The sequence below is a fragment of the Manis javanica genome, chromosome 2, assembly GCF_040802235.1.
Source record: "Manis javanica isolate MJ-LG chromosome 2, MJ_LKY, whole genome shotgun sequence".
Classification (NCBI taxonomy): Eukaryota; Metazoa; Chordata; class Mammalia; order Pholidota; family Manidae; genus Manis; species Manis javanica.
The window spans coordinates 36,750,117-36,772,530 of record NC_133157.1 but is presented as its reverse complement, the minus strand read 5'-3'; the positions used below and the strand labels follow the sequence as shown (position 1 = coordinate 36,772,530).

Below are 22,414 nucleotides of genomic sequence, written 5' to 3'. Positions count from 1 at the left end.
ACATGAGCAACATTGTGGTTATTAGATTCCCTCCATTATCAAGTCTCCATCACATACCCCATTACAGTCAGTCTCCATCAGTGTAGTAAGATGCTATAGAGTCACTACTTGTCTTCTCTGTGCTATACTGTCTTCCCGGTGCTCCACCCCTACATTATGTGTGCTAATCTTAATGCCCCTTATTCCCCTTATCCCTTCCCACCCACCCTCCCCAGTCCCTTTCCCTTTGGTAGCTGTTAGTCCATTCTTGGGTTCTGTAAGTCTGCTGCTGTTTTGTTCCTTCAGTTTTTTCTTAGTTCATATACTCCACAGATGAGTGAAATCATTTGGTACTTGTCTTTCTCCGCCTGGCTTATTTCACTGAGCATAATACCCTCTAGCTCCATCCATGTTGTTGCAAATGGTAGGATTTGTTTTCTTCTTATGGCTGAATAATATTGCATTGTATATATGTACTACATCTTCTTTATCCATTCATCTACTGATGGGCACTTAGGTTGCTTCCATTTCTTGGCTTTTGTAAATAGTGCTGCAGTAAACATAAGAATTCAATCAGTTTTGACATGTACACTCAGGTAACCATTACCCAGATAAAGTTAACAAATATTCTCAGTAATCCCCACCCCCATCTATTTCACCTACCCCCCTTCACCCATCCCTTCTGGCAACTACCAGTCTGTTCTCTGTGTTTGAGACTATTTCAGTTTAGTTTGCTGTTTGTTTTGTTTTTTAGAATCTGCATATAAGTATGTGGTATTCATATGGTATTTATCTTTCTCAGTCTGACTTACTTCACTGAGCATAATACCCTCTGGGTCTATCCATGTTGTTGCAAATGGAAAAATTTCATTCCTTTTTATGGCTAATAATCCATTTTATATATGTCCATCTATCAGTGGATATTTAGGTTGTTTCCATATTTTGGCTATTGTAAATAATGCTGTGATATACATGGTAATACATATATCTTTTCAAATTAGTGGTTTTGTTTTCTTCAGCTAAATGCCCAGAAGTGGAATTGCTGGTGGGTTGTAAAGCATTTCTATTTTCAGTTTTTTAAGAATCCTCCATACTGCTTTCCATAGTGACTGTACATATTTGCAATCCCACCAACAGTGCCCAAGGGTTGGTTGCCTTTTCTCCACATCCTTGCCAACATTTGTTATTTCTCATCTTGTTGATACTAGCCATTCTGACTGAGGTGAGGTGATATCTCATTGTGGTTTTTGATTTGCATTTCCCTGATGATTAGCAATGTGGAGCATATTTTGATGAGCCTGTTGGCCATCTGTATTTCTTCTTTGGAAAAATGTTCAAGTCCTCTACCCATTTTTGAATTGGGTTATTTGTGTTTTTTTTGGTGTTGAGGTATATGAGTTCTTTATATATTTTGGATTTTAACCCCTTATTGGATGTCATTTGCAAATACATTCTCTCGTTCAGTAGGTTGCATATTCATTTTATGGTGCTTTCCATTACTGTGCAGAAGTCTTTAGTTTGATGCAGGCCCACTTGTTTATTTTTGCTTTTGCTTACCTTGCCTGGGGAACCATATCCAGAAAAAAATTACTAATGCTGATGTTCAGGAGTTTACTGTCTCTTTTCTTCTAGGCATTTTATGGTTTCAGTTTTTATATTTAGGTCTTCAGTCCATTTTCCGTTTATTTTTGCATATGGTGTAGACAGTGATCCAGTTTCATTCTCTTGCATGTAGCTGTCCAGTTTCCCAACACCATTTACTGAAGAGACTGTCTTTTCCCTATAGCATGTTCTTGTTATGTATTAACTGACCATTATATAGGGATGGGTTTATTTCTGGGCTCTATTCTGTTCCATTGATGTATGCATCTGTTTTAGTGCTAGTGGCATACTGTTTTGATTACTGCAGTTATGTAATATAGTTTGAAATCATAAGACTTGATACCCCCAGCTTGGTTCTTTTTCAGTATTGCTTGGGATCCTCAAGGTTTTTGGTGTTTCCATTCAAATACTAGGATTATTTTCTTTAATTCAGTGAAAAGTGCCATTGGTATTTTAATAGGGATTGTATTGAGTCAGTAGATTACTTAGCACACTATGGCCATTAACAATATTAATTCTCCCAAACCAAGAGCAAGGACTAGCTTTCCATTTATTTGTGTCATCTTCAGTTTCTTTTATTAGTGTCTTAAAGTTTTCAGAGTACAGGTCTTTCACCTCCTTGGTAAAATTTATTCCAAGGTATTTTATTCTTTTTGATGCAGTTGTAAATGGCACTGTGTTCCTGATTTCTGTCTCTGCTAGTTCATCAGTATATAGCAATGCAACCGATTTCTGTGTATTAATTTTGTATCCTGTAACTTTGATGAATTCAGTTATTCTAGTAGTTTTGGAGTGGATTCTTTAGGGTTTTTTATGTACAGTATCATGTCATCTGCAAACAGGGACAGTTCAACTTCTTCCTTACCAATCTGGAGGCCTTTTATTTCTTTGTGTTGTCTGATTGCCATGGCTAGGACCTCCAATACTATGTTGAATAGAAGTGGGGTGAGTAGGCATCCTTGTCTTGTACCTCATCTTAGGGGAAAAGCTTTCAGCTTCTCACTGTTAAGTATAATGTTGGCTGTGGGTTTGTCATATATGGCCTTCATTATGTTGAGGTACTTGCTCTCTATACCCATTTTGTTGAGTTTTTATCATGAATGGATGTTGAATTTTGTCACATACTTTTTCAGCATCTATAGAGATGATCATGCAGTTTTTGTTCTTTTTGTTGATGTGGTGGATGATGTTGATGGATTTTCAAATATTGTACCATCATTGCATCCCTGGAATAAATCCCACATGATCATGATGGATGATCTTTTTGGTGTATTTTTAAATGTGTTTTGCTAATATTTTGATAAGTATTTCTGCATTTATGTTCATCAGGGATATTGTTCTGTAATTTTCTTTTTTTATGGTATCTTTGCCTGGTTTTGGTATTAGAGTGATGCTAACCTCATAGAATGAGTTTGGAAGTATTCTCTTTTCTACTTTTTTGAGAATTTTAAGGAGGATGGGTATTAGGTCTTTTATAAATATTTGATAAAATACAGAGGTGAAGCCATCTGTTCTGGGGCTTCTGTTCTTAGGTAGTTTTTTATGACCAATTCAATTTCACTGCTGGTAATTGGTCTGTTAAGATTCTCTGTTTCTTCCTGGATCAGTCTTGGAAGGTTTTATTTTTCTAGAATGTCCATTTCTTCTAGGTTATCCAATTTGTTAGCATATAATTTTTCATAGTATTCTCTGATAGTTCTTTATATTGCTGTGGTGTCTGTAATTATTTTCCTTTCTCATTTCTGATTCTGTTTATGTGTGTAGACTGTCTTTTTCTTGATAAGTCTGGCTAGAGGCTTATCTATTTTGTTTATTTTCTCAAAGAACCAGCTCCTGGTTTCATTGATTCTTTCTATTGTTTTATTCTTCTCAATTTTATTTTATTTCTGCTCTTATCTTTATTATGTCCCTCCTCCTGTTGACTTTGAGCCTAATTTGTTCTTTCTTTTCAAGTTTTATTAATTGTGGGTTTAGATTGTTCCTTTGGGATTGTTCTTTCTTGAGGTAAGCCTGTAGTGCTATATACTTATCTCTTAGAACTGCCTTCACTACGTCCCACAGATTTTGGGGTGTGAGTTGTTGTTTATATTTGTCTCCATATATTGCTTGATCTCTGTTTTTATTTGGCCATTGATCCATTGATTATTTAGGAGCATGTTATTTAGCCTCCATGTTTGTGGGATTTTTTTGTTTTCTTTGAGTAATGTATTTCTAGTTTCATACCTTGTGGTCTGAGAAGCTGGGTTGTACAATTTCAATCCTTCTGAATTTACTGAGGCTTTTTTGTGGTTTAGTATATGATCTATTCTGGAAAATGTTCCATGTGTACTTGAGAAGAATGTGTATCCTGCTGCTTTTGTGTGGAGTGTTCTGTAGATGTCTGTTAGCTTCATCTGTTCTAATGTGTTTCAGTGCCTCTGTGTCTTTACTTATTTTCTCTCTGGTTGATCTGTCCTTTGGAGTGAGTGGTGTGTTGAAATCTCCTAAAGTGAATGCATTGCATTCTGTTTCCTCCTCTAATTCTGTTAGTATTTGTTTCACATATGTAGGTGCTTCTGTGTTGGGTGCATAGATATTTATAATGGTTATATCCTCTTGTTGGATTGACCCTTTTATCATTATGTAATGTCCTTTGTCTCTTGTTACTTTCTTTGTTTTGAAGTCTGTTTTGCCTGATACAAGTACTGCAACACCTGCTTTTTTCTCCTTGTTAGTTGCATGAAATATCTTTTTCCATCCCTTCAGTTTTAGTCTATGTATGTCTTTGGATTTGAAGTGAGTCTCTTGTAGGCAGCATGTAGATGGTTCTTGTTTTTCAATACATTCAGTGACTCTATGTCATTTGATCGGTGCATTCAGACCATTTACATTTAGGGTGATTATTGATAGGTATATGCTTATTGCCATTGCAGGCTTCAGAGTCGTGGTCACCAAAGGTTCAAGGGTAACTTCCTTACTATCTGACAGTCTAACTTTACTCACTTCATATGCTATTACAAAAAAAATCTAAAGGTTTTGTTTTCCCTCCTTTTTCTTCCTCTGCTATTCTTTATGTACTAGGTATCTTATTCTGTAGTCTGCATATCTCTTGACTGACTTTGGGGGGTAGTTGATTTGATTTTGCATCTGCTTAGTAATTAATTGTTCTACACTCTTTGTTGTGGTTTTATTTCCTCTGGTGACAGCTACTTAGTCTTAGGAACCCTTCCATCTATAGCAGTCTGTCCAAACTACACTGTAGAGACTGTATGTGGGAGATAAATTCTCTCAGCTTTTGCTTATCTGGAAATTGTTTTATCCCTCCTTCAAATTTAAACGATAATCTTGCTGGGTAGAGTAATTTTTGGTTCGAGGCCCTTCTGTTTCATGAATTAAGTATATCATGCCACTCCCTTCTGGCCTGTAAGGTTTCTTTTGAGAATTCTGATGATAGCCTGGTGGGTTTTCCTTTGTAGGTCATCTTTTTTCGATCTCTGTCTGCTTTTAATGTTCTGTCCTTATCTTTGATCTTTGCCATTTTAATTACTATATGTCATGGTGTTGTCTTCCTTGGGTCCCTTGTGTTGGGAGATCTGTGCACCTCCATGGCCTGAGAGACTGTCTACTTCCCAAGATTGGGAAAGTTTTCAGCAATTACCTCCTCAAAGACACTTTCTATCCCTTTTTCTCTTCTTCTTCTGGTACCCCTATAATGCACATATTGTTCCTTTTGGATTGATCACACAGTTCTCTCAGTATTCTTTCATTTCTAGAGGTCCTTTTTTCCCTGTCTGCCTCAGCTTCTCTGTATTCCTGTTCTCTAAAATTTCTATTCTATTTACCGTTTCCTCTACTACATCTAATCTGCTTTTAAATCCCTCCATTGTATGTTTCATTTGAGATATTGCATTCCTTAATGATTGAATTTCTGTCCTGAATACTACCCTGAGTTCTTGAATATTTTTCTTTACCTCCATGAGCATGTTTATGATTTTTATTTTAATATCTTTTTCAGGAAGATTGACAAGTTCAGTTTCACTTGGCTCTGTGGTGTTTATGGGATTTTGGTTTGAACCAGGTTCCTTTGATGCTTCATATTTGTATGTGGTGCACTCTAGTGACCGGAAGCTATACTCTCTGGAGCTGCTCAACCCCTGGAGCGATGTTGGTGGCCACAGGAGAGTGGTGCTGATGCCTGGGTGGAGGAGAGAACTACTTCCTGTTTCCCAACTGCTGTGTATCTCCACTGCCAGAACCAGTGGGCCGAGTGCACATGTGTCTAGGCTTTGAGTTTGTGGCTGCTGTAGGTGGGGCCTCTCTCTGGCTGGCCTGACACCAGGGCAGGGGCTGCCGGTTTGCAAGCTGGTGCCAGTCGGGAGGAATTTGCAGCAGGCTGCGTGTCATGGTGGAGGTCTTTGGAAGTGTGTAGCTGCCAGGGGGATAGAGCACCTGAAGCTTCTGTAAGCTCCCAACCTGCTGGGCAGAGTGTGCCCGAGAATTTTGTCCACCTGTCCTTTCTCCTGAGCAATAAGCTCTGTGCAGTCCTGGCCTCTTTAGCAGCCCTCTCGCTGTTAGGAAGTCTCTCAGACTGCCCGCCTTTCTCTTGTCCTAGAGCAGCCAGATGTGGATCCCTGTTTTCCACAAGCAGCTGGTATCTGTCTCTCCAAGTGTTCTACCTGTCTTAGCTTTCCAAACCCACTAATCTCCAGAGCACCGTGCAATGTAAGTTCATGCTTCCAGAGCAGATCTCCTGGGCTGGATGTTCAGCAGTCCTAGGCTTCCACCCCCTCCCCACCCCATCCCATTTCCCTTCCTCCCACTGGTGAGCTGCGGTGGGGGGAAGGGCTTGGGTCCCACAGGATCTTGGCTTTGGTACGTTACCCTCTCTGTAAGGTCTCTTGTTTTCTCCAGGTGTATGCAGTCTGGCGCAGCCTTCTTTCCTGTTGCTCTTTTAGGATTAGTTGTATTAACTATATTTTTGTATTATATGTGGTTTTGGGAGGAGCCCTCTATCTCACCTCTTATGCTGCCATCTTTAATCTTCTGGATTGTTAAGAGAACTTTTAGCATCTATTTGTTTAGCAACTTCCAAATGTACACTATGGTATTGTTAAATAATAGTGATTGTGCTGTATGTTTGTGTTCTTTTCTATAGAGCAATAACAGTATACACTGCAGTAATAGTATAGCTGCTTGGGTCCTGGACCTGATTCCTCTGTGTCTGTGTGTGTGTGTGTGTGTGTGTGTGTGTGTGTGTGTGTGTGTGTGTGTGTATACACCACATTTTCTTTGTCCGTTCATCCATCGATGGACACTTAAGTTGTTTCCATGTCTTTGCCATCATAATGATGCTGCAGGTGTTTTTTTTAATGTAAAACTTAAAAATCTAAAAACTAAATGACGTTTTAAAACTTACTTTCTACGTATTTGCTGTTAGAATATGTACAGTTTTTTTGTATTATTTTTGTATTCATTGACCTTGCTAAGTTACTTATTAATTATAGTAGTTTATCAATTATTTTGGGTCGTGTATATAATTATGAACTTTTTCTCTTTCGGTGAAACATTTCTTGTAATAGCTTCCAAGAAAGGATACCACTGGTAGTTAGTATTGAGACCTCATGTGTTTAAGAGTACTTTTACTTGATCTTTGCAAATGAGTGATGGTTTTGCTGAGATTAGAGTTGAAGGTTTAAAATCATTTTACTTCAGAGTTTCGAGGTATTCTCTTTTTGCTTCCAGTGTTACTGTTAGTCTCATGTGATAATACATTTTTTCTCTATGGAATCTCTTTTCCCAGTTTGAGATATAACTGACGCATAACATTGTGTAAGTACTCTGTAGCCTCTTCCCTTTGTCCTCAGTGTTCTGAAATTTCACCGTGGTATGAATTGGTACAGGTTTTTTTCATTAATTGTGTTGGGCAGTAGTAGATCCTGCTTGTGTCTTTTAGCTTTAGAAAATTTTCTTGAATAATTTCTTTCCCTCTTTTAAACTCCAGTTATATGAATTTTCACACACCAGACTGGTCTTTGAATTTTTTTTCTCCTTATTTCTCAGATTTGTTTTCTTCATACTGTTTTCTAGGAGGTATCTTCAGTTCTGTCTTATAGCCCAAATACACAGAAGTGTGCACGTGTGCATTTGTGCATTTTCTCTTTGCTATGTAGTTTTAATTTTTCAAAAGCCTTCCCTTTTTAAAAAAATTTGAATATTCCCTCCCCCCTTTTAACCTCTTGTTCTTATTTTGTGGATTCCATATCTTTTAACATTGTGAGAATATTAATTATATATTTTTTAGGTTTTCTTCTGTTTTAATTTATTTTTGGTTTTAGTTTTGTTTTCCTTCTTTGTTTTTGCCTCTAGGCTTTCCTTAAATATCTTGAGATCCTGTCCACTAATATTTGAGAGTGAGGCACTAAAATGCAGATTGTAAATTCAGCTCTGTGTAAGAGCAAGATTTATAAACTATTAACTGTTACTGTATAGTGACTGGTGTGGGCTGATTGGGTGATCCCCATTTGTTATACCTTTAATTTTTTTCTCTTCTCTCTCTTTTTTAAAAACACAGTATCAAGGTATCATTGGCATTTTTGGGGGGCGGGGAGTGGGCGGAGGCGGAATGGTTAGTTACCTCAGAGAATACTTTCTTCTATCCGGCATGTATAGTCCTGGTTGCCAGCCTTCTTAGAGCCAGGTAGAAAAACGAAGTCCAGGATCTTCCTATTAAGTAGTAGTGAAATTTTGCATTTCAAGTTTGGTTTCCCCACACACAGATCAACCCGGTTCAGTGGTGGTAAAGTCAGTCTCCAGTCTTATGTTAGTGTGATGTGGGTTAGTTATTTAACAGCATGGGGGAGAGGTACTGGGGATCTGAGTACTCTTTATACAAACTTTTGACCAATTCTATTGTCATCATCACTTGCACTTGGTGCCTCCAATTTCTGAGTTTTTCCATGGTTCTGTGGAAGAAGTAAACTTAACTTCTTGGCTTCCTGACAACCAGCTTGGGTTTAAATTTTCTCTGGTCTTCTAAATTACCAAGTATCCTTCTGGTTTCCAGCTCCCAAAGTTTTGTTCCTTTTGTGTCATCCCATTTGTTCTTGGGTTTTATGACTTAAAAAAAAAATAAAAACGGCTTTTAAAAAATAAACTTAGTGGAAAACATAAAAATAAAATAAACTTAGTGGTTTGTGAGGAAGCAGGTTAACATATTTTTAAGCAAAAATGCAAATGTCTTTTCTAGTATTCCATTTAACATTAACACAGCTGATGGTGCCAATGGTTCCTCTAGCATTTATTTTGGGAATAAATGGTTTTACTTTTCAAGCTGAAAGAAACATTTTATCACTGTGTTTAAAAAAATACAGAGGACCATCAGTACTAATCCTGAGAGATACTTCTCCTTAAATGTCTGAAGTTCCTTTTTAGAATCAAGAGCATTAAGGACTTCCTGTTAATTTATAATATTTCATCTTAATCTTGGGATAATTATATTAAGTATTAAAGTAGTAATTAAACTTTTCAGATTGGAATTTTTAATCAGTAAAGACTCAAAATGTCTTGACTGTAAAACCTGTGTCATAGCATCACTAGGTTTAGCCACTAACTTTATTCTTCACATACTGTTAATGTAACAGTTTAAAAGTTTGTACTAGTGGTTGGCAGACTTTGGAACTTTCAAGAGTTACTAAAACATATTTTGATTACTTATGCTGTCATGTTGAAAACATATCCTATAGCAGATGTGAGCTGATGACACAGCAGAAAAACTCAGCAGTGGGAGTGTCCTCATTTCACTCTAACTCCAGGCACTAATCCAAATGCAACAGTAAACAGTCTACATTTGATGTCAGCTGAGCTTTTAGTAAGTATAATTGTTTTTAGGACTTAGTAACTTTTTATTAACCTATGTAATAGTATGCTCATAGCCAGGTGGCAAGAATAATTGTAATACATTCCACTATTCATATTTGTTTTTGAAATTCCATGTGAAAATTATTGGTGAGATAACAGATTACTTTAACTGTACATTTGGGGGTTGTCAGAACTTTATCTGAAGCCATTGTATACTTCATTTATGTATATTGATGTTTTCTAAATTACAATTTGGTTATGGATTTTAGGACCTATTTTTGTTTGCCCAGAAATTTTTGTTTTTTTGTAATGTGTTACATTTGGGGAGGATAGAGGACCACGGGGAAGTTACAGTGAGAGCACATTAAGTTAAAAAGATCTTGAGAGGAACTAAGGAGTATGAGAAAGAGTAGGCAGAAAAGCTAGACCATGAGGAGACAATGGAATTGTAGAAGGCTAGGAAATAAAATTATTTTAAGACAAACTAATAATCATGGGAATTGTTTCTTGGTAGTGAAATATGCAGACAGGAAAATAATTTGTTCCTCAGTTACTAGATCATATGCATTTGTAGCTATATATATTTCTCCCCTTTTAATTTCACAGCTGACAAAATGAAATGACCATACAAAGTGTTTAGTCTAATGCCTGCCACTTATAAGCTCTTTAGAAGTATTTATCATCACTTCTCACCTATCATTGTTCACTTATTTCCTCAATCCAGAAAACTGAGAGTCATCTTTGATTTTTCCCTTCTATCCCAAAATCAAATCAGTCACTAGTCTGATTGATTATACTTCCTGAGTCTCTTACATAAGTCTGTGTTCATTCTTACTGTCTCTGCCTTTGTTCTGTGTATACCCTTCTACATTCTATTTCCTGTCTTTAAGTAAGGTCCCTTTCACTTTGGTCTCAATTTGGCTCCAGTATTACCGTTCTGTAAATCTTCCATAATCAATCTCAGGCAAAGTTATGTATTTATTTTACAATACTCTCTTAGCACAGAGTTGTTAATTCATTTAACACACTTGATTTGTATTCATTAATTTGCATGTTTGTTTTTGGTTAGACCATACTCATTCAGCAGTAGGGAAAGTGTTATAAATATCTTTGTTTCCCACCTCCCATATTGGTTCCAGGGAGAAAGCATGATTGGTTTTCAATAATGATCTGTTGACTGATTGAATAAATGAAAATATTAACATAAGTGCTCAGTGTCTGAATAACTAAAAATAGATGTCTGGTGATTTCATTGAGGGTACACTTAGGATGGCCTGAACATTTTAGAGTAATGGTAATGGTGCAGAAACTATTTTGGAGGTACTTGTTCTTATGTGTGTGCAAGTTAGGCAAGAAAGATATAAAAAGTTGATGAAAAGGTCTCTCAGCATCTAAATGACTTCTATAACAGTTTGTGTGTGTGTGTGTGTGTGTGTGTGTGTGTGTGTATAGGTATCATTAATCTACAATTACATGAAGAACATTATGGTTACTAGACTCCCTCCTTCACCAAGCCCCCCCGAACAAACCACATTACAGTCACTGTCCATCAGCATAGTAAGATGATGTAGACTCACTACTTCTCTGTGTTGCACATCCCTCCCTATGCCCCCCCCCCCACATTATACATGCTAATTGTAAGGCCCCCTTTCTTTTTCCCTGCCCTTACGCCTCCCTTCCCACCAATCCTTCCCAGTCCCTTTCCCTTTGGTAACCATTAGTCCATTCTTGGGTTCTGTGATTCTTCTGCTGTTTTGTTCCTTCAGTTTTTCTTGGTTCTTATATTCCACATATGAGTGAAATCATTTGGTACTTGTCTTTATCTGCCTGGCTTATTTCACTGAGCATAATACCTTCTGGCTCCATCCATGTTGTTGCAAATGGTAGGATCTGTTTTTTTCTTATGGCTGAGTAATATTCCATTGTGTATATATACCACATCTTCTTTACTCATTCATCTACTGATGGACATTTAGGTTGCTTCCATTTCTTGGCTATTGTAAATAGTGCTACAATAAACATAGGGGTGGACCTGTCTTTTTCAAACTGGGCTGCTGCATTCTTAGGGTAAATTCCTACAAGTGGAATTCCTCGGTCAAATGGTATTTCTATTTTGAGCTTTTTGAGGAGCCTCCATACTGCTTTCCACAATGGTTGAACTAATTTGCATTCCCACCAGCAGTGTAGGAGGGTTCCCCTTTCTCCACAACCTTGCCAACATTTGTTTGTCTTTTGGATGGTGGTGATCCTTACTGGTGTGAGGTGATACCTCATTGTGGTTTTAATTTGCATTTCTCTAATGACAAGTGATGTGGAGCATGTTTTCAAGTGTCTTTTGGCCATCTGAATTTCTTCTTTGGAGAAGTGTCCGTTCAGCTCTGCCCATTTTTTAATTGGATTATTTGCTTTTTGTTTGTTTAGGTGCGTGAACTCTTTATGTATTTTGGATGTCAACCCTTTATCGGATCTGTCATTTATGAATATATTCTCCCATACTATAGGGTACCTTTTTGTTCTATTGATGGCGTCCTTTGCTGTACAGAAGCTTTTCAACTTGATATAGTCCCATTTGTTCATTTTTGCTCTTGTTTCCCTTGCCTGGGGAGATATGTTAATGAAGAAGTCGCTCATGTTTATGTCCAAGAGATTTTTGCCTATGTTTTTTTCTAAGAGTTTTATGGTTTCATGACTTACATTCAGGTCTTTGATCCATTTCGAATTTACTTTTGTGTATGGGGTTAGACAGTGATCCAGTTTCATTCTCTTACATGTAGCTGTCCAGTTTTGCCAGCACCATCTGTTGAAGAGACTGTCATTTCCCCATGGCTCCTTTATCAAATATTAATTGACCATAAATATTTGGGTTAATATCTGGGGTCTCTATTCTGTTCCACTGGTCTGTGGCTCTGTTCTTCTGCTAGTACCAAACTGTCTTGATTACTGTGGCTTTGTAGTAGAGCTTGAAGTTGGGGAGCAAGATCCCCTCCACTTTATTCTTCCTTCTCATGATTGCATTGGCTATTCAGGGTCTTTGGTGTTTCCATATGAATTTTTGAGCTATTTGTTATAGTTTGTTGAAGAATGTTGTTGGTAATTTGATAGCGATTGCATTGAATCTGTAGATTGCTTTAGGCAGGATGGCCATTTTGACAATATTAATTCTTCCTAGCCAAGAGCATGGGATGAGTTTCCATTTGTTAGTGTCCTCTTTAATTTCTCTCAAGTGTGTCTTATAGTTTTCAGGGTATAGGTCTTTCACTTCCTTGGTAAGGTTTATTCCTAGGTATTTTACTCTTTTTGATGCAATTGTGAATGGAATTGTTTTCCTGATTTCTCTTTCTATTAGCTCATTGTTAGTGTATAGGAAAGCCACAGATTTCTGTGTGTTATTTTGTATCCTGCAACTTTGCTGTATTCCGATATCAGTTCTAGTAGTTTTGGAGTAGAGTCTTTAGGATTTTTTATGTACAATATCATGGCATGTGCAAATAGTGACAGTTTAACTTCTCCTTTACCGATCTGGATGCCTTGTATTTCTTTGTTTTGTCTAATTGCCGTGGCTAGGACCTCCAGTACTATGTTGAACAACAGTGGGGAGAGTGGACATCCCTTTCTTGTTCCCGATCTCAGAGGAAAAGCTTTCAGCTTTTCACTGTTCAGTATGATGTTGGCTGTGGGTTTATCATATATGGCCTTTATGATGTTGAGGTACCTGCCCTCTATTCCCATTTTGTTGAGAGTTTTTATCATGAATGGATGTTGAATTTTGTTGAATGCTTTTTCAGCATCTATGGAGATGATCATGTGGTTTTTGTCCTTTTTGTTGGTGTGGTGGATTATGTTGATGGATTTTTGGATGTTGTACCTTCCTTGCACCCCTGGGATGAATCCCACTTGGTCATGGTGTATGATCCTTTTGATGTATTTTTGAATTCGGTTTGCTAATATTTTGTCAAGTATTTTTGCATCTACGTTCATCAGGGGTATTGGTCTGTAATTTTCTTTTTTGGTGGGGTCTTTGCCTGGTTTTGTTATTAGGGTGATGTTGGCTTCATAGAATGAGTTTGGGAGTATTGCCACCTCTTCTATTTTTTGGAAAACTTTAAGGAGAATGGGAATTATATCTTTTCTGTATGTCTGATAAAATTCCGAGGTAAATCCATCTGGCCTAGGGGTTTTTTTCTTGGGTAGTGTTTTGATTACCGCTTCAATTTCTTTGCTGGTAATTGGTTTGTTTAGATTTTGTGTTTCTTCCTTGGTCAGTCTTGGAAGGTTGTATTTTTCTAGGAAGTTGTCCATTTCTTCTAGGTTTTCCAGCTTGTTGGCATATAGGTTTTCATAGTATTCTCTAATAATTCTTTGTATTTCTGTTGGGTCTGTCATGATGTTTCCTTTCTCGTTTCTGATTCTATTGATGTGCACTGATTCTCTTTTTCTCTTAATAAGTCTGGCTAGAGGCTTATCTATTTTCTTTATTTTCTCAAAGAACCAGCTCTTGGTTTCATTGATTTTTTTCTATTGTTTTATTCTCAGTTTTATTTATTTCTTCTCTCTTTATTATGTCCCTCCATCTGCTGACTTTAGGCCTCATTATTCTTTTTCCAGTTTTGATAATCGTAAGGGTAGAGTATTCATTTGGGTTGTTCTTCCTTCTTTAACTATGCCTGGATTGCTATATACTTTCCTCTTAAGACTGCTTTCACTGCATCCCACAGAAGTTGGGGCTTTGTGTTGTTGTTGTCATTTATTTCCATATATTGCTGGATCTCCATTTTAATTTGGTCATTGATTCATTGACTATTTAGGAGCGTGTTGCTAAGCCTCCATGTGTTTGTGAGCCTTTTTGCTTTCTTTGTACAATTAATTTCTAGTTTTATACCTTTGTGGTCTGAAAAGTTGGTTGGTAGAATTTCAATCTTTTGGAATTTACTGAGGCTCTTTTTGTGGCCTAGTATGTGGTCTATTCTGGAGAATGTTCCATGTGCACTTGAGAAGAATGTGTATCCTGCTGCTTTTGTGTGGAGAGTTCTGAAGATGTCTGTTTGGTCCATCTGTTCTAATGTGTTGTTCAGTGCCTCTGTCTCTTTACTTATTTTCTGCCTAGTTGATCTGTCCTTTGGAGTGAGTGGAGTGTTAAAGTCTCCTAGAATGAATGTATTGTATTCTATTTCCCCTTTAATTCTGTTAGTATTTGTTTCACATATGTATGTGCTCCCTTGTTAGGTGCAAAGATATTTATAATGATTATATCCTCTTGTTGTACTGACCCCTGTATCATCATGTAATGTCCTTCTTTGTCTCTTGTTTCTTTGTTTTGAAGTCTTGTTTTGTCTGATTCAAGTACTGTTACTCCTGCTTTTTTCTCTCCATTAGTTGCATGAAATATCTTTTTCCATCGCTTCACTTTTAGTCTTTGTATGTCTTTGAGTTTGAAGTGAGTCTCTTGTAGGCAGCATGTAGTTGGGTCTTGTATTTTTATCCATTAAATGACTCTATGTCTTTTGGTGCGTTCAGAGCATTTACATTTAGAGTGGTTATCGATAGGTAAGTACTTATTACCATTGCAGGCTTTAGATTCGTGGATACCAAAGGTTGAAGGGTAACTTCCTCACTAAGAGTCTAACTCAACTCACTTAGTATGCTATTACAAACTCAATCTAAAGGTCCTTCCCCCCCTCCTTTTCTTCCTCCTCTGTTCTTTATTTATAGGGCATCATATTCTGTACTCTTTGTATATTCCTTTTTATTATCTCTGGTGACAGCTGTTTAACCTTAGGAACACTTCCATCTATTGCAGTCCCTTCAAAATACACTGTAGAGACGGTTTGTGGGAGGTAAATTCTCTCAGCTTTTGCTTATCTGGAAATTGTTTAATACCTCCTTCAAATTTAAATGATAACTTGCTGGATAGAGTATTTTTGGTTCAAGACCCTTCTGCTTCATTGCATTAAATATATAATGCCACTCCCTTCCGGCCTGTAAGGTTTCTGCTGAGAAGTCTGATGATAGCCTGACGGGCTTTCCTTTGTATGTGATCTTTTTTATCTGTCTGGCTGCTTTTAATTGTATGTCCTTATTCTTGATCTTTGATATTTTTATTATTATATGTTTTGGTGGTGTCGTCCTTGGGTCCCTTGTTTTGGGAGATCTGTGGATCTCCATGGCCTGAGAGACCTTATCTCCTTCCCTAGATTGGGGATGTTTTCAGCAATTAACTTCCTCAATGACACTTTCTATTCCCTTTTCTCTCTCTTCTTCTTATGGAACCCCTATAATGCAAATATTGTTCCGTTTGGATTGGTCCCACAGTTCTCTCAATATTCTTTCATTCCTAGATATCCTTTTTTCTCTCTGTGTCTCAGCTTCTTTGTGTTCCTCTTCTCTAATTTCTATTTCATTTATCGTCCACTGTATCTAATCTGCTTTTAATACCCTCCTTTGTGTTCCTCAGTGATTGGTTCTCCGTTGTAAATTCGTTCCTGAGTTGTTGACTATGTTTCTGTACCTTCATGATCATGTTTATGATTTTTATTTTGAAATCTCTTTCAGGAAAATTTACTTGTTCAATCTCACTTGATCATTTCTCTGGTGTTAAGATTTTGGTTTGAACCCGGTTCCTTTGATGTTTCATATTTGTATGTGGCACCCTCTAGTGCCCAGAAGCTCTACTCACTGGAGCTCCTCAGTCCCTGGAGTGATGTCGGAGTTCGCAGGGGAGTGGCTCTGTTGCCTGGCTAGGAGGGAAGAGCTGTTTCCTCCTTCCCGGCTGCTATGCCTGTCTCCACTGCCAGAACCAGTGGGCTGAAGACACAGGTGTAAGTGTCTGTGCTTTGCGTTTGTAGCTGCTGTAGGTGGGCCTTGCTTCTCACTGGCCTGACGCCAGGGCAGCGTTTGCCAATTTGCAAGCCAGGTACAGGATGGCTGGGAGAAAGGTGGAGCTTGCTGCATGTCATGGTTGGAGGCCTTGGAGCTGGGTATCCAGCCACATGGGGATGGAGCGCCTGAAGATAGTGAAAGTTCCCAATATGCTGGGCAGAATGCACCCAGACAATTTTGTTTACTTGTCCTTTCTCCTGCTCAGGAAGCTCTGTGCAATCCTTGCCCCTTTAGCATCCCCCACTTTTAGGAAGTCTCTCAGACTACCCGCTCAGATCAGCTGGATATGGATCTCTGTTTTCCACAAGCAGCTGAAATCTTAAGTCTCTTCAGGTATTCTGCCTGTCTTAGCTTTCCAACCCCACAGATCACCAGAGCAGCATGCAATGTAGGTTCGTGCTCCTAGAGCATATCTCCAGGACTAGGTTTTCAGCATGTCCAGACCTCCACTCCCTCCTCGCTGTTTCTCTTCCTCCTGCCTGTGATCTGGGGTTGTGGAAGAGCTTGGGTTCTGCCAGGTCATGGCTTTGGTACATTACCCTATTCCATGAGGTCTGTTCTTTCCTCCAGGTGTATGGATCTGGCGCAGCCTTCTTTATTGTTGCTCTTTCAGGATTAGTTGAATTAATTATATTTTCGTATCATATGTGGTTTTAGGATGAGGTCTCTGTCTCACCTCTCACACTGCCATCTTTATTAGTTCTTTTTATAAAAACAAAATGTACTAATTAATGTGACACACCTGTACTTAGTACTGTTTTACACATGTAAGCTCAATTAAAAATTATATAGCCATTGAGTTTTGGTGATTTAACATACACTCTTACAAATGTTTAAAGAAATGCTGTAAGAACACGCTAATAACAACCCTGCCATTGGGGCTAATGAAATATATATGTTATTTTAGTCCCAACAGTCTACACTGTAGAAAGGAGTTTTGTTTCACTGGGGTATAATAGGGTCAATTACTAGCAGATGAATAACCTACAGTTCATTTATTAGCATTTCATTTTCTTTTCAGGCGCATATTAAATTTCCTATTGACTACCCATATTCACCACCTACCTTCAGATTCTTGACCAAAATGTGGCACCCCAACATTTATGAGGTAAGAGACGTCTATTATGAATTTCTCTGAAGGTTTTTTAAGATACAGTCCTTGAAAATAACCTCTACGTATCAGTATGCTGTGGTAGTTATGTTGTAACCTCAAATAAATATTCATGGTTTCCGATTTTTAGTTAGTTGTCTCTAGTTTAATTGTTGAAAGTTTAGGGAGTTTTTTAATACCAACCAGTATATGTTATAGTTAATTTAAGTTTAAGGCTTTAAACCTTTGTTGCTCATTCCTAAGATTATAAAACATATGTGTTAACATTTACAGTTTTTAAATTAACAGATAAGATCATGCAAATTTTTTAAGTTATGCATTAAAAAATTAAAGTATGATTGATAAACAGTCTTATATTGGTTTCAAATATGCAACACAGTGGTTCAACAGTTACCCACATTATTAGATCCTCACCCCTCTAGTGCAGTCACTATGTGTTGATGTAGTGAGATGTTACAGAACCATTATTTTATTCTCCATGCTGTACTACCATCCCCGTGATGAACCTATATTATGATTGTGAATTATTATGCCCCTTAATCCCCTTCCACCTCCCCATCCCCTTGCCCTTAGTAACCACTAGTCCCTTCTCCGTGTCTATGAGTCTATTGATGTTTTGTTTTTATACTCCACAAATAAGTGAAATCATTTGGTATTTGTCTTTCTCTGCCTGGCTTATTTCACTGAGCATAATACCCTCTAGATCCATCTATGTTGTTGCAAATGGGAGGATTTGTTTTTTATGTCTGAATAATATTCCACTGTGTCTATGTACCACATTTTCTTTACCCATTAAAGATAATACAGATTTATTTGTTTACCTATACTCTAGTTTCACAGCAAGGGTTACCTTCATCAGAGATTCAGCTTTGAGGGTGGGGATGTAACCTACTATATTTGGACTGGCCTCCTTTCAGGAGTTGCTGCAGAGCAGTTGAGAGCCTTTTTCAATCCCAAGGTGAGATTCTTCTAATGGATAAGTCTGCATAGCTGGGGGAGTCATTTCTAGTTTTGTTAATGAAATATACTTTAACTTTGAGCTAATCTGGAATAGAATGCTGCCTTATCTTTCTCAGGATAATTATGTCAGGGCCCTTTAAAACATTCTTTGAGCCCACTTTACCATTCTGTAATCTCTTTCATTGCACTGGTTCTGAAGCTTTCTCATTATATCATAGGTCGTGGCCCAAGCATTAAAATTCCTTTTTAAAATTTGCATCTTTAGTCGTGTAGTGCTTTTTTTGGCCTGGTGGTTATTGGGTAGCATATTTGCTCCAGAAACAGAGCTGCATAGCTTTCAAAATGCTTGTAGGGAAGAAATGGAGATCTTACTCTAGGATCCTGAATTTGTATCTCAGTCTGTGTAAATTAGCACATTGGAGCAGCTTTGTTTTTCATAACCTGCTTTTTCTGTAAAGCATAATCTTCATTTTTCTTTCCTTCTTAAAACAGGCCAAACTAGTGTTCAAAGGTGATACATAGTTATATTTTTAGAAATAAATCCTGGAATATCGGGGGTTTGTTTTGTTTTCATATCTTTAGTATTTGATGTAATCACAATTATAAATGAATAATAGTGACTCCCTTATACTGTTCTATAGAATAACGTTATCCTGTTGTAGGAGACACTATAGAAATAATTCACTGTTTCCTAAGTTCTGAGTTCAGTGCACATAGCAATATTTCTGTATCCCTATCTATTTCATAAACAAAAGTTCTGTGTTCAAAACTGTAGTATATGTAGATTTCAGATAACAAGAGAGAAGTGAGGAGACTAAAGCTTTTGTCTTGCTATTGAGAACGAATTCACCTTAATCCCATATACATACCTGTTTTTATTCATTTATGTAATTCCCACACCCTTCTCAAAAAGAAACAAAAAACCATAAAGGATTCAGAGCTGTGAAGGAGGAAAATATATGTAGATAATTCCCCTTTCCACTGTTTTTTTTCACTACTAGGCTATTTAGTTGTATCTCTTTTAAGATTTAGCTTGGATCTTTTTTTAAAATGTTTTTCATATTCATAATTGTTACAATAAAATAATTCATACAGATATTAATATACAGTTTTCCATGCCATAAATGTTTTTAAAGAAGTGATCTCCTAATTAGGAATTAAATTTGATGTATTCAAAAGGGTCATAACATACTCTTCTCCCATAAGTTAGTTTATCCTCTGAAATTGATATCAGAATTGAACTTTTTGAGGGCCTATGTCAGGGTTTCTGATTCTAGAGATTGAGGCTCCTGGTTCTTGGCCAAAGGACTCACTACTCACCCACCAATGTTGCCACTTTCGGTAGACATACAGTGAACCTCAATGTCAGTTGCTCTAGTCATCAGTGTTTACTGCAGTTATTTATAATAGAACTGGAAGTGGTGGGGAAGCAATGATAATAACAGCAGCAAATCAGAAGTACAAGCCCAAAGACCTGTTCAACTGCCAAAATATTGGAATTGATTGAAGAGTTTTTGGTATATTAACTTCATGAGCATTAAAAAGAAGTATTATAAAGGCCATTAGTGGTAGAAAATAGTTCATTATGTCAAGTTTTAAAAGTCACAAGAGCTTTCCTTGCAGTTTTGTTAAATATATGCACATAGATGTATTTTGTATAACAAAGGGTTATATATACTGCTGTTATAGGAGTGAATTTAATTATTTTAACATTTCTTTTATCATTGCCGTTCTTGTAAAATTTACAAATATCAGGGGGAACATAGAGAAAAAAGAAACTTTAATATGTTGAATGAGCTAAAAAACAGTTTCCTGTGTTTCTGTGCTCAGAAGTTGACAGCCAACAAACCCCATTTGCTCCACAAATCATGTATTAAAATGAGGTTTTCATACTCTTCACTGTGAACTTTGCATCATGACAACTCAATCTCAGTGCTCTTCAGTATTATTTATTTGAAAAATTTTTAATAGACTAATTTTTAAAGTAGTTTTTGGTTTACTGCAAAATTGAGGGGATGTATGCAGAAGTATTTAATATTTTGTGATTCTTTTAAATCAGTTTGTAGAATATATTATGGAGCTTTATTTTTGAAAGTGTGAGAAACACACTCACTGGTCTAAATTCAATAAGTGGACATGGAGACAAAGAGAACAGCGGAGCGAGGCTTTAATGACGGTCTTTCAAGATCGAGTGTCTGGTGGGCAGGCACACCTGGGGAGTTTGGCGCCAATAATTTACCTCCTAGTGCACGAGTCCCTCCCCTGGTTCCTCATTGGCTGAGTACTACAGGGTTCAGTCTTCCCCGGAGGTCGCCTAAGCTCATTATATCTTTCCTTTACATGTCTTATTCTTATTGGTAGGTTTAAAAAAACTCAAACAGGTATTGCCAGGCCGTTATCAATTTCTCCACCCCCTCTCAGCCTGAGCAGCTTCTACCACGTGGCCCTTTGTTAATACCTTACTGTTAAAATGTTTAAACATCCTAGTGGGAATAAATCACATTTAGGTTTTATACTCTTTCCTAACAAAAGTAAGAAGTATTTTGAATGTTTTGGAAGGAGTATAGACATTAATTTTTTTGTGTAGAGTGTTCACAAATTAATGTCACCAATGCAGTCATGAAATAAAGATTACAGTAAGATACGGTATATCTTAGGCTACTTGGTGGCTCATATGAAAATATTTTGCCATTTCTCTTAAGAGTCTAGATCTTTCCTATATGTTGAATGAGCTAAAAAACAGTTTCCTGTGTTTCTGTGCTCGATTCTAGACCCAGATGACTCTCAGAGCACTATATTCATCTCTATAGCCAGCCACCAGCATTTGAAGATGTACCAGTTTGGCTACTAATCCCCTGTAATTAGGGTAGGGTATTTTTTTAAATGTTACTGTTTTGATAATTATTAAAAATAGGCTCTACTGTTGTAATATGCTTTTTTTTCTAAGACGCGTTGTCTTAGCTTGGGCTGCCATAACAAAAAAGCATGAATAGGGTAGCTTAAACAACTAAGTGTATTTTTTTCACAGTTCCAGAAGCTAAAAGTCCATTGTTAAGGTGCCAGCATAATTGCTTCCTGAAGACCGTCTTCGGCTTATCTCTGTGTCCTCATGTGGTTTGGCGGGGAAAGAGCATAAGAGCAAGCAATGTGTACATTAGTGCTAGCTCTCTGGTGTCTCTTATAAAATTTTTAAAAGGTTTTTGCCAAGTCTGCAGAAAGATTGAATTTTTAAAATAGAATTTAGGCTACATAAGTAGCATAAACCAATTGCACATAGTTTATGATCTTTGTAATTATTTAGATGGATGATAGGCCATTAAGAGTAAAATGGGTGAGACTTAAAATCAGCTTTTCAGAAACTGAAAAAACTGGAAGAGGTTGCTTACAATAAAGCCATAATTATAAATTATATTTTAACATTACACAGTAAAGACCAGGTAAAAGCAAGGATACTGTGTTAGGGTTCTCCAGAGAAAAAGAACCAATAGGAAATATGGAGATACATGTGAGAGGAGATTTATTGTAGGAATTGGCTCACATGTTGTAAAGACTGACAAATCCCACAGTCTTCCCTCCTCAAGCTATAGGAACAGGAAAACTGGAAGTATAAAATTCAGTCCAAGTCCAAAGGCCTGAGAGTCACATGAACCATTGGAGGCCAAAGGCCCAAGAACTGGGGAGCTGCTGGTGTTGGTCCGAAGGCCCAAGCCCCAGGAGTTCCAATGTCCCAGCTCAAGAAGAGAGAGAGAATTTGTCCTTCCTCCACCTTTTTTGTTCTGTTCAGGCCCTTGATGGGTTGGATGATGGCTGCCACAGTTGGTGAAAGACTATTCTTTTACTCAGTCTAATTCAAATACTGATCTCTTTTGGGAACACCCACACAGACATACCCAGAAGTAACTGAGCTAACTGAGCATCCCTTAGCCCAGTTGACACACAAAGTTACCCATCATAGGTACCTTCTCTTTCTATATTCTGGGCACATTATGCTCACAGGGGGTGTAATTTGACTGTAGGTCCATGAGTCCTTGAAGTAACAAGATGTCTTGT

The 22,414-nt window shown here is 37.4% G+C and overlaps 1 protein-coding gene across 6 annotated transcripts in view; it reads left to right on the top strand.

The window, feature by feature from the left end:
- The window catches only part of UBE2R2 (ubiquitin conjugating enzyme E2 R2), a 94,089-nt gene that overhangs the window by 39,310 nt on the left and 32,365 nt on the right, over positions 1–22,414 (top strand). For 3 of the 6 annotated variants that reach the window (XM_037009837.2, XM_037009835.2, XM_073228244.1), the window contains 2 exons: positions 17,315–17,401; positions 18,237–18,362. In XM_037009837.2, the coding sequence (XP_036865732.1) occupies positions 17,315–17,401; positions 18,237–18,362 (213 nt within the window). Of the gene's footprint in view, positions 1–9,394; positions 9,428–17,314; positions 17,402–18,236; positions 18,363–22,414 lie in introns of those variants that run through there. The other 3 variants (XM_037009839.2, XM_037009838.2, XM_073228242.1) reach the window with 2 other exon arrangements.